The sequence below is a fragment of the Pristiophorus japonicus genome, chromosome 4, assembly GCF_044704955.1.
Source record: "Pristiophorus japonicus isolate sPriJap1 chromosome 4, sPriJap1.hap1, whole genome shotgun sequence".
Classification (NCBI taxonomy): domain Eukaryota; kingdom Metazoa; phylum Chordata; class Chondrichthyes; family Pristiophoridae; genus Pristiophorus; species Pristiophorus japonicus.
In genome coordinates this window covers 296,913,664-296,926,422 of record NC_091980.1, presented here as the reverse complement: position 1 = coordinate 296,926,422, position 12,759 = coordinate 296,913,664, and the positions used below count along the sequence as shown (strand labels likewise).

The 12,759-nt window shown below is 44.0% G+C and overlaps 2 protein-coding genes across 7 annotated transcripts in view; one reads left to right on the top strand and one right to left on the bottom strand.

Annotated features, from left to right (window-relative positions):
• LOC139263471 (zinc finger protein 410-like) overlaps positions 1-8,315 on the top strand; it is a 40,935-nt gene extending 32,620 nt beyond the window's left edge. For 3 of the 5 annotated variants that reach the window (XM_070879610.1, XM_070879605.1, XM_070879606.1), the window contains 2 exons: positions 4,777-4,920; positions 5,637-8,315. In XM_070879610.1, coding sequence (XP_070735711.1) covers positions 4,777-4,920; positions 5,637-5,779 — 287 coding nt within the window. In that variant the 3' untranslated portion in view covers positions 5,780-8,315. The remainder of the gene's footprint in view (positions 1-4,776; positions 4,921-5,636) is intronic. The other 2 variants (XM_070879609.1, XM_070879607.1) reach the window with 2 other exon arrangements.
• Positions 8,316-9,275: 960 nt separating this feature from the next.
• The window catches only part of fam161b (FAM161 centrosomal protein B), a 65,363-nt gene continuing 61,879 nt past the window's right edge, over positions 9,276-12,759 (bottom strand). Inside the window, exon 12 of one of the 2 annotated variants that reach the window (XM_070879595.1) lies at positions 9,276-9,451. The gene's annotated coding sequence lies outside the window, so the exon portion shown is untranslated. Of the gene's footprint in view, positions 9,452-9,978; positions 10,381-12,759 lie in introns of those variants that run through there. The other variant, XM_070879597.1, reaches the window with a different exon arrangement.

Sequence of the window (12,759 nt, the reverse complement as noted above, 5' to 3'; positions counted from 1 at the left end):
GTGGAAGGAGAAAATCAAAAGTGGAGGGCAGAGAAATCAAGGGCAAAAATCAAAAAGGGCCACATTACAACATAATTCTAAAAGGACAAAGAGTGTTAAAAAAACAAGCCTGAAGGCTCTGAGTCTCAATGTGAGGAGCATTTGTAATAAGGTGGATGAATTGACTGCGCAGATAGCTGTTAACGGATATGATGTAATTGGGATTACAGAGACGTGGCTCCAGGGTAACCAAGGCTGGGAACTCAACATCCAGTAGTATTCAATATTCAGGAAGGACAGACAGGAAGGAAAAGGAGGTGGGATAGTGTTACAGGTTAAAAAGGAGATTAACGCAATAGTAAGGAAGGACATGAACTTGGATGATGTGGAATCTATATGGGTAGAGCTGCGAAACACCAAAGGGCAGAAAACGTTAGTGGGAGTTCTGTACAGACCACTAGTAGTAGGGAGGTTGGGGATGGCATCAAACAGGAAATTAGGGACGCGTGCAATAAGGGTACAGCAGCTATCATGGTGACTTTAATCTACATATTGATTGGGCTAACCAAACTGGTAGCAATGCTGTGGAGGAGGATTTCCTAGAGTGTATAAGGGTTGGTTTTCTAGACCAATATGTCAAGGAACCAACTAGAGGGCTGGCCATTCTATACTGGGTCTTGTGTAACGAGAGAGGATTAATTAGCAATGGGGAAGAGTGACCATAATATGGTAGAATTCTTCATTTAAGATGGAGAGTGACAGTTAATTCAGAGACTAGGGTCCTGAACTTAAAGAAGGGAAACTTCGACGTATGAGACGTGAATTGGCTAGGATAGACTGGAGAGTGATGCATAAAGGGTTGACGGTGGATAGGCAATATCAGACATTTAAAGATCACACGGATGAACTTCAACAATTGTACATCCCTGTGTGGCGTAAGAATAAAAAAGGGAAAGTGGGTCAACCGTGGCTAACAAGGGAAATTAGGGAAAGTGTTAAATCCAAGGAAGAGGCGTATAAATTGGCCAGAAAAAGCAGCAAATCTGAGGACTGGGAGAAATTTAAAATTCAGCAGAGGCGGACTTGAGGGTTTAATTAGGAGGAGGAAAATAGAGTATGAGAGTAAGCTTGCAGGGAACATAAAAACTGACTGCAAAAGCTTCTATAGATATGTGAAGAGAAAAAGATTAGTGAAGACTAATGTAGGTCCCTTGCAGTCAGAATCAGGTGAATTAATAATGGGGAACAAGGAAATGGCAGACCAACTGAACAAATACTTTGATTCTGTCTTCACTAAGGAAGACACGAAGAACCTCCCGAAAATACGAGGGGACTGAGGGTCTGGCGAGAAGGGGGAACTGAGGGAAATCCTTATTAGTCAGGAAATGGTGTTGGGGAAATTGAAGGGACTGAAGGCCGATAAATCCCCAGGGTCTGATGGTCTGCATCCCAGAGTACTTAAGGAAGTGGCCCTAGAAATAGTAAATGCATTGGTGGTCATTTTCCAGCATTCTATGGACTCTGGTTCAGTTCCTATGGATTGGAGGGTAGCTAATGTAACCCCACTTTTTTTTTAAAAAAGGAGGGAGAGAGAAAACGGAATTTAGACCGGTTAGCCTGACATCGGTGGTGGGGAAAATGCTGGAATCAATTATTAAAGATGTAATAACAGCGCATTTGTAAAGCAGTGACGGGGATTGGTCCAAGTCAGCATGGATTTATGAAAGGGAAATCATGCTTGACAAATCTATAGTTTTTTTGAGGATGTAACTAGTAGAATGGATAAGGGAGAACCAGTGGATGTGGTGTATTTGGACTTTCAAAATGCTTTTGACAAGGTCCCACACAAGAGATTAGTGTGCAAAATTAAGGCACATGGTATTGGGGTTACTGTATTGACGTGGATAGAGAACTGGTTGGCAGACAGGAAGCAAAGAGTGGGAATAAACGGGTCCTTTACAGAATGGCAGGCAGTGATTAATGGGATGCCGCAGGGTTCAGTGCTGGGACCCCAGCTATTTACAAGATACATTAATGATCTAGACAAAGGAATTGAATGTAATATCTCCAAGCTTGCAGATGACACTAAGCTGGGTGGCAGTGCGAGCTGTGAGGAGGATGCTAAGGGGCTGTAGGGGGACTTGAACAGGTTAGGTGAATGGGCAAATGCATGGCAGATGCAGTATAATATGGATAAATGTGAGGTTATCCATTTTGGTGGCAAAAACAGGAAGGCAGATTATTATCTGAATGGTGACGGATTAGTAAAAGGGGAGGTGCAACAAGACCTGGGTGTCATGGTACATCAGTCATTGAAGGTAGGCATGCAGGTACAGCAGGCAGTAAAGAAAGCAAGGACGTGCTTGCTCTTGAGGGAGTGCAGCGAAGGTTCACTACACCGATTCCCGGATGGCAGGACTGACCTATGAGGAAAGACTAGATTGGCTAGGCTTATACTCACTGGAATTTAGAAGGATGAGAGGGGATCTCATAGAAACATATAAAATTTTGACGGGATTGGACAGGTTAGATGCAGGAAGAATGTTCCCAATGTTGGGGAAGTCCAGAATCAGGGGTCACAGTCTAAGGATAAGGAGTAAGCCATTTAGGACCGAGATGAGGAGAAACTTCTTCGGACAGGTTAGATGTAGGTAGAAACATTGAAACTAGGAGCAGGCCATTCGGCCCTTCGAGCCTGCACCACCATTCAATAAGATCATGGCTGATCATTCAACCTCAGTACCCCTTTCCTGCTTGCTCTCCATACCCCTTGATCCCTTTGGCTGTAAGAGCCATATCTAACTCCCTTTTGAATATAACTAATGAACTGGCCTCAACAACTTTCTGCGGTAGAGAATTCCACAGATTCACAATTCTCTGAGTGAAGAAGTTTCTTCTCATCTCGGTCCTAAATGGCTTACCCCTTATCCTTAGACTGTGACCCCTGGTTCTGGAACTCCCCAGCAACGGGAACATTCTTCCTGCATCTAACCTGTCCAGTCCCGTCAGAATTTTATGTTTCTATGAGATTCCCTCTCATTCTTCTAAACTCCAGTGGATACAAGCCTAGTTGATCCAGTCTCTCCTCATATGTCATGTTCCCGATGTTGGGGAAGTCCAGAACCAGGGGTCACAGTCTAAAGATAAGGGATAAGCCATATAGGACCGAGATGAGGTGAAACCTTTTCACCCAGAGATTTGTGAAATTCTCTGCCACAGAAAGTTGCTGAGTCCAGTTCGTTGGACATATTCAAAAGGGAGTTAGATGTGGCCCTTACAGCTAAAGGGATCAGGGGATATTGAGAGAAGGCAGGGGTGGGGTACTGAGGTTGCATGATCAGCCATGATCATATTGAATGGCCTGCTCTTGCATCTATTTTCTATGTTTCTATGTTGAATGTCTGTGAGCATTGCAGCCGATCTCAATCCTGTTCTCAACCAACGTCACAGATACCCTGTCCAACAGGTCACAGATAACAAAATAAAGAAGAAACTCATTTAAAAAAAAAACAATTTAGCCCCTTCCCTACCCCAGTATCCACAGGGTCATTCCCATTATCCGAACTGTTTCCTTGCCTGAGATCCACTAATGACACAGCCAAGGGTCTCCTTGGTCAGAACCACAACGTGAGCCGCATTTGTTCATTGAGCGATTAGGGCAGACTAGTTAATAACAGCATGAGGTGAATCTAAAATCTTAAACGGCTCTCTAACCTGGACAGAGTTGGTTTGCTGTTCCTGTAAATTTTGTTTGTACTGGCTTAAATAAGAAGTGACAACAATCTACCAGTTTTTATAGAATCTTACAGCTCAAAATGTGGCCATTTGGCCCAGCATGCCTATGCCGGCTCTTTGGAAGAGCTATCCAATTAGTCCCACTCCCCTACTCTTTCCCCATAGCCCTGCAATTTTTTCTTTTTTCAAGTATATATCCAATTCCCTATTGACCGTTACTATTGAATCTGCTTTCACCACCCTTTCAGGCAGTGCATTTCAAATCATAACTAATTATGATAACTCTTTGAGCTGTGAATAGGAAGTGAAGCTTAGTCGTGAGAGTTTGTGACTGCTGGGAGACTTTTCATTTCAAACCCTGTAAGGCAAACCTTTCACTGTGCCAGTCACTTTACATGATTGAATTCTGGAGAAAATCGGAATATAAGAGGTAACATTAAAACAATAGTAATCCCGTAGAAAATGTGGGCGAGAGAAAATAACTTTGGAGGGGGGGGGGTGGATTTGGAGTAGGGGAAGTGTTACAATGAACATGTAGTGCGTATGTATCCACAGGCTCTGGTTGTCCTCAAAGTGGCCATTATTCGTGTGAGAGCCTTGGAAGCCAGTGATAGGCTATTTGACTTAGCGGAGACAGGGTGTGCTAGCAGAGATTGTAACAGTCCCCCCCCCCCCCCCATCACACAAATTGGGCCATTTATCTGTTAGAAATGTACGTTTTTGTTGTTTGATTCCAATTATCGTGCCCCTGCCCTAGCTGAGATCAGTTTACGCAGTAGAGAATAAGGATTGAATGTAGATACTCATGGTCTGTATGGATAGACTCAGCATGCCATCAGCGGAGCACCTGTGTCTATCTGTGTCACAAAATGTTCGGTTGTCTGAGAACTGAAGGGTAAGTCATTATCCCCTCCTGCCAGTTGTCTTTCAATGGGATTGGGAAACTAATGCTATTTCTGGCAGAAGAATGTGCCCATTGTATCTTTGTGAAGACGGTTATACCGTACACCGCAGTTTTGAAAGTGCTAACCTTACCATTCTCATCATTGTTATCTTCTAAAGCCAACGCACTGGCTGACGCTGGTGTGCACAATAATCCAGAGATACCTACTGGACTTTCGGTAACTACGGCTACTGTGGCGATGCCAGCAAGCCTGGAAGCACAGCATTTGGTGTTGCCACACAGTATACTTGGAGCAGAGGAGGGTACGTGCACAATCACATTTGCAACTTAAGTTTAAAAATTACGTTTAGAATTTTGTGTGCCATTTATTTTTGTGTTCTGGCTTGCCTCCCACCCCCTTCAGTGTCGTGCACCTTTCCTTACCTCAGGTATGCTGGAAAACTTGCTCCCGGTGGATGCTACTCTGCAGCTGCATTACGCAGGACTGATCCAGTGATTGTTCCCTTCCTCCCGCCTGTTGAACAAGCAGTTGATCCTTTGCTTCGTGCCTACCCGGTAGAACGCCCAACTATTTGGGAGTTCCAGGTGTGAAGAAGTGCTTCCTGACATCACCCCTGAACGGCCTAGCTCTAATTATAAGGTTATGCCCAATGTTCTTGTTTAGTTGCGCAGCTGTCTGACGCTCCCACGCAGGCCGCTTACCGGTTTCTCAATGGAAAAACCGTGCATGCACAAAGGTTTAAATAGGCCGTGCACCCAAAAGAAATTAGAAGGAACATTGGGTATGCCCCCTTGTTCTGGACTCCCCTCCTGCCCCCCCCCCCCCACCAGAGGAAATAGTTTATTTACCCAATCAACTTCTTTTAATCAGCTTAAGCATCTCAATTAGATCACCCCCATAATCTTCTGATCTCCAAGGAAGACCAGCCTAGTCTATGTAACCTTCCCTCATAATTTAATTCCTTTTTAGGAGGAGATATAATGAAAATGTTTGTATATTTTCTTTTTTTCCTGCCAGAAGTATTACCTGAGAGTTCTCCTTCAGTTTCCAGCACAACAACCACAGCGTCCGTTGTCGTTCTACCCCAGCCGCATCATCTGGTTACCATAGCGACTACAGGACATTCTTACGAGGAAGTAGTCACCGTGTTACTACAGTGAATGCCAGTGGGTCCGTTTTTTTTTTGAAGGTTGTGCATTCCACAATGGTTAAAGGACGACACAAAATGGAAGCCCTTGATCACAGTTTAACCACCTCTCCCACGGGTTTACTAAAATGACTAACCCGGGCACAGATTCGCCTGTGAGTATGCAAGAAATGCACGTCAAGAGCAGTAATGGTGGGTTGTTTTTTTGCACTCGTTCTTCCTGAACTATTTACCCGTGTATGCAAGATCCTGATGACATCCTGTGTGAAGGAAATAAAGCAAATCTTGACCATTTTCTCCTTGGAGCAGAAAAGAAATCGTCCGCTATTTATGAACAATGAGCCATTTAGTTTCACTTGCTGCCCTACAGTGAACCTAGTTGGCTAGTGACAGTCGAGATGGCCCAACCTGTAGATCTGAATACAAGTGGGAGTCAGTGGAATCCTCCGTATACCCTGACCTTCGATGCCTGTGCTTAAAAACAAAAAAGTTGATCAGTGAGGTTTTGTTCTGGCGAATCCACTCTTTCCATCTCGTGAGCTGTACATCACCACCATCCCGAGAGCAGGAACAAGCCTGAAGAAGGTGGTCGCCCCGTGGCTACAAGGGCTCGAGCTGCCAACTTTGCCTTCCCGGTGAACCAAGCAGCTTTAGTGATGGATTTCAGTAAAGGCTTTGTGTGTGCGTTACTAAAATGCTTTCCAAACCCAACGCTTTCCCTCCCCTTACCTAGAGTTGGGTCCGAATGCTGCGTGTGTATGAAATACCGGTACGCTATGTGCAATTGAGTTTTGCTATACTTCACATTTAAATAAAAGATGGTTATGCCACCAGTCCCGTGACCGGCATTCAGAATACTCAGAGAGCCTGACCTCGCAAACGTAAGGTGGTAGGGGTGGCACGTCAGAGTTCCACTTTGCTGCTCGAGGGAGCAGTACAGCTCAGATTTTCTTGCGATCTCCTCTACACGGAACTCCCGTTCTGGACCAAATTGTTTTGAAGAGACAGCAAACAAAGGCAGGTGCTCCCTGCTTCCCCCCCATAGGAACAGAAAGCCAAAGGGAAAGGTACCCTCCACCTCCACTTGCCAGCACTGAGGGACGTCTTGGAAACTAGTCTTCGTGTGGCTCAGAGAAGTAGTTGTTGCCACAAAGTGGCAAGAAATGTTATAGAGCAAGATGGCACAAATTACAAATGAGAAACACTCCCTCTGCTAGTCTTGGTGGATGAATGTTTGGCTAGTGAGCCAGACAGACCGAAAGGTCCAAGGCTCAACCCTGAACTTGCTGAGTTAGCTAATCCCAATCACTAGTGGTAGGGTTGTATCTGTTGGCCAGATCAGCTGAGCAGGCTATTGGTGATCACTATTCAATGGCCCTGATGAAATGCAAATGCCAGGTGGTAACCGAATTGGGCTGGGCTGTGATGCCTCTAATAGAGGAATAGGCTGGCTCACGAATGAAGGATAGTCACTCAGATGAGGAGTGGGAGCCCATGGAATTGTGCCCTCCTGGCACAAGTTGGCACTTTCAGTAGAGGAAAATTAGAAATACAAATTATTGTTTCCGGTCTGATGCTATGTGATGAATCAAATGTTAACAAACATGGCGCTGCAGGATTTAGAAATTAGATTTTTAAAAATTCTCTGCCATGTATATATTGTGCACCAGAGATGTCTGACTGCCTCGCAAACCTTGGCATGCCATTACCGTCTAAATTATCAGTCATCACTTATGAGTTTCAAGTTGGGATATTCTACCAAGGAATTTTCATAAAGGTTCCTAAAAGTTTGAAACTATTGGGATTCCCTTTCAGTAATCAGGATAATCGACTGGACATTGAGTTTTATTTTTGGCTGTTGCTGAAGTCTGATTTCTCTGAAATCGAGTTTTATTTGGGGGGGGGATTGGGGGGTTCAGTTTGCATCCGTGTAATTGTTCCCCGAGTTCTGTCTTGTTAAGAGATGTGTGCCTGTCTCTGCTCTCGCTGATGGATGGTTGTACCTGCTGATGGACAGGGGCACTGTATTCATCAACCTGCACTCGGCTTTGGAAGCAGAAAGTTTTGCGTTGACAATTTAATGGGTACTAATGCCCATTTTTAATAAATTTACTGTAAATCTGAAATGTTTTTGTTTACCTTTTGAGTTTTTTTTCAATTCAATTTTGTGATGCTGTTAGTAAAACCTTTTTATGTTGTAACTCATACGGGACTACAGTTCCATGGGAACTAGCAGTCCACTTGTGAGCATTGGAAGGCTATGAGCCTGTGGAGCTTGACACTGCCCTCTACTGACAGACACAGGAGCAGCAGACTGGGCTGTTTTTTCCTTTCCTTTCCTTCCTCCAGATTTAGCACCCCAGCACCACTCTGGTGGAGGACACCCAAGTCTGCTTGGACCAGGGAGCAACAGAAGCAAGCACCAGGCTGTTCTGACCAACTTCCTCAACCGTGCTCCACAAAATGCTTTGAGATCTTTCATGGTCTGTAATGAATGCTTTAGAAATGCACAATGTTAATGAAAACAAGTTCATTCCACAGTTTCAAAATTTGGTTTTGGTGTCTGTCTCTATTTCAATCCCACTGAGATTGCAATCAAAATTCAAGCTCTCGTCCTCTACTGCCACCCTTCAAAGTTCTGTAATCTGGGTGATTTCTGTGACTGTAATTGTGATGCAGAAAGTGTTTGTAATATCACATGTAAAGAATTGTAGATAATGTCAAAAAGCAAAACTGCTCCTGCTGTTGAATTGCAGGCCAACATTGCCATTTAGATTGGTAAAATAGCCAGCCCATGGAGAACTGGAAATGTAATGCTTCCAAACTGCAGTACTTTATCACAAAACAAAGGAATACATTTCCTGCTTTGATCCAATGTTCCCTTTCTTGTTTTGCTTCCTTATTCTCCCAAGAGTACAGGTTCTTGTGGGTGTCTGCGAATGCAGCTCTGTAACGGAATGCTAGGAGCTGCAGGAGAATTACAGACGTTACAACATGGAAACAGGTCATTTGGCCCAACCAAGTCCCTGTTTATTCCCCCACACCAGTACCTGAGCCATCTTTGTTTCTCCTGGCTGCGGGAGTACCTGGATCTACTGTGCCTTTTGCTAATTATATTGCTGAGGCTATAGCATGCACAGCATGTACAATCACCAGAGCACTGTACCACTATCCTATAGTACTGAATGTGAGGGGCATCCACATTTTCTGAAATAAGGGGATTGAGCAGAGATGATGGCTCTAACTTGTGGCTGTCCAGGAGTTGCTGCAACACAAGATCGAGGCTGAGGACAGGCTGACATTGGAACCACATAGCTAGAGAGAGAGGTACCTTTGATACCACGACAGCCAGGTGAATGGAAGCTTTGGCCAGTGGAGGTGGTGAGGAGAACCAATTCCTCATTTACCCCACGGAATGCCCTGGTAGGAAAGCAAGATTGCTTCTTGGTTACCAGAAGCTAATCAGATCCCAGAAAAAGGAATGATGGAAACAAGAAAGTGGCTGGACATAATTTTATATAGATAGTATGGTACTTGCTTTCCAGAGAGCGATATTTTGTTAAAATCAAAATCAGTCTTGCTCAATGAACAGGAGAGAGGCAGACACAGCAACAACTGATCAGAACTACAATGGTCCACCAATAGTTTGATCCATTCTGTGCATTTGGCATCCAAATTTATTTTCCTGTAAAAATAAAAAGATTCTAAACTTACGTAAGTGTTATTGGAATCCAAATTGAGCTATATAAATCGATAAATCTAGTGATTTTCCAAGACAATTTGTAACTGTAAATCACAACAGACACAGCACCAAGAAAAAGCCGGAAACCAGCTGTAAAAGTCTAAGCAATGTTTCCCCCTAACTTTTTATTGTTGCAGCTCATAGGGAATATTAGTGTACAGTAGTTATTGTCCTCTGCATTCTGTAGCAAGAGGCTCATTCAGAAAGCTTCGGAAATGCTGAACTTAAAGCAGAGATGAAAATGAATGAAACAGACCTCACAATTTTCGCACTGTTATGACTTGCAAAGGCATTCGTGAGAATCGGTCTTACTCGGTTATAAAGTGGCGATATTTGCATTTAAAAAAAAATACGAAACAAAATCACTGTAACAAACAAAATAACCCATTATAACTAGAAATGAAAACTTACTGAACATAAACTAATTCTACTATTTAAACTATAACAAAAGGTAAAGAAACGACCTGGATAATTGTTTTATTTATTTAGCTGCCAAATCAGTGCAATTTTTTATATCAGTAAGTAACCTGTTAACATTGTTGTCGCCAAATTAAGTGTATCTAAGGGTTAAGTCATGGCAGGAGAGCTCATTCACGTGATATGCTCCTCCTGTACCATGTAGGAGCTCAGGGACACTTCCGGTGTCCCTGACAACTATGTGTGCATGAAGTGTATCCGCCTCCAGCTCCTTACGGACCGTGTTGCGGAATTGGAGCTGAGGGTGGATTCACTCTGGAGCCTCCACGATGCTGAGAATGACGTGAGTAGCACGTGTAGCGAGTTGGTCTTACTGCAGATGAAGGGTCCACAGCCAGATAGGAAATGGAAGACCAGCAGGAACAGCACTGCAAGGAAGGTAGTGCAGAGGTCCCCTGCAAAACAGATACACCGCTTTGAGTACTGTTGAGGGGGATGACTCATCAGGGGAGGGCAGCAGCAGCCAAGTTTATGGCACCGTGGCTGGCTCTGCTGCACAGGAGGGTAGGAAAAAGAGGGGGAGAGCAATAGTGATAGGGGATTCAATTGCAAAGGGAATAGTTTCTACGGCTGCAAACGAGACTCCAGGATGGTATGTTGCCTCCCTGGTGCAAGGGTCAAGGATGTCTCGGAGCTGGTGCAGGACATTCTGAAAAGGGAGGGTGAACATCCAGTTGTCGTGGCGCACATTGGTTCCAACGATATAGGTTAAAAAAAGGGATGAGGTCCTACGAGACAAATTTAAGGAGCTAGGTGCTAAATTAAAAAGTAGGACCTCAAAAGTAGTAATCTCGGGATTGCTACCAGTGCCACGTGCTCGTCAGAGTAGGAATCACAGGATAGCTCGGATGAATATGTGGCTTGAGCAGTGGTGCAGCAGGAAGGGATTCAAATTCCTGGGGCATTGGAACCAGTTCTGGGGGAGGTGGGACCAGTGCAAACCGGACGGTATGCACCTAGCAGGACCGGAACTAATGTCCTAGGGGGTGTGATTGCTAGTGCTGTTGGGGAGGAATTAAACTAATATGGCAGGGGGATGGGAACCAATGCAGGGAGACAGAGGGAAACAAAATGGAGACCGAAGCAAAAGACAGAAAGGAGACGAGTAAAAGTGGAGGGCAGAGAAACCCAAGGCAAAAAACAAAAAGGGCCACTAGACAGCAAACCTCAAGGGTCAAAGTGTAATAAAAAGGCAAGCCTGAAAGCTCGGTGCCTCAATGTGAGGAGTATTCGGAACCCAGGAGAGGGCTCTGAGCGAGTTAGAGTGGGTGACAGCTCAGATGAACAGGACCCCAAGAAAGAATGCAAAAGGCAGGAGGCAACAGAGCAGAGTAGCACTGGGGTAAGTGTAAACCACAAGGTGATAGGAAGGGACAATATGTATGAATATAAAGGGGGCTGCAGGAGGGGTCAAAACTAAAAATCATGGTTTAAAAACTAGTATTAAAACACTCTACCTAAATGCACACAGCATTCGAAATAAAGTAAATGAGTGGACGGCACAAATCATTACAAATGGGTATGATTTGGTGGCCATTACAGAAACGTAGTTGCAGGGTGGCCAAGACTGGGAATTAAACATACAGGGGTATCTGACAATTCGGAAAGATAGACAAGAAGGGAAAGGAGGTGGGGTAGCTCTGTTAATAAAGGATGATATCAGGGCGGTTGTGAGAGACGATATTGGCTCGAATAAACAAAATGTTGAATCATTGTGGGTGGAGATTAGAGATAGTAAGGGGAAAAAGTCACTGGTGGGCGTAGTTTATAGGCCCCCAAATAATAACTTCACGTTGGGGCAGGGAATAATGGAGGCATGTGAAAAAGGAACGGTAGTAATCATGGGGGATTTTAACCTACATATCGATTGGTCAAATCAAATCGCATGGGGTAGCCTTGAGGAATTCATAGAATGCATATGGGATTGTTTCTTAGAACAGTATGTTACAGAACTGACAAGGGAGAAGGCTATCTTAGATCTGATCCTGTGTAATGAGACAGGAATAATAAACGATCTAGTAAAAGATCCTCTCTGAATGAGTGATCACAGTATGGTTGAATTTGTAATACAGATTGAGGGTGAGGAAGTAGTGTCTCAAACGAGCATACTATGCTTAAACAAAGGGGACTATAGTGGGATGAGGGCAGAGTTGGCTAAAGTAGACTGGGAACACAGACTAAACGGTGGCACAATTGAGGAACAGTGGAGGACTTTTAAGGAGCTCTTTCATAGTGCTCAACAAAAATATATTCCAGTGAAAAAGGGCGGTAAGAGAAGGGATAACCAGCCGTGGATAACCAAGGAAATAAAGGAGAGTATCAAATTAAAAAACAATGCGTATAAGGTGACCAAGGTTAGTGGGAAACTAGAAGATTGGGAAAATTTTAAACGACAGCAAAGAATGACTAAGAAAGCAATAAAGAAAGGAAAGATAGATTACGAAAGTAAACTTGCGCAAAACATAAAAACAGATAGTAAAAGCTTTTACCGATATATAAAACGGAAAAGAGTGACTAAAGTAAATGTTGGTCCCTTAGAAGATGAGAAGGGGAATTTAATAATGGGAAAGGTGGAAATGGCTGAGGCCTTAAACAATTATTTTGCTTCGGTCTTCACAGTGGAAGACAGAAAAGCCATGCCAAAAATTGCTGGTCACGGGAATGTGGGAAGGGAGGACCTTGAGACAATCACTATCACTAGGGGCTAGTGCTGGACAGGCTAATGGGACTCAAGGTAGACAAGTCCCCTGGTCCTGATGAAATGCATCCCAGGG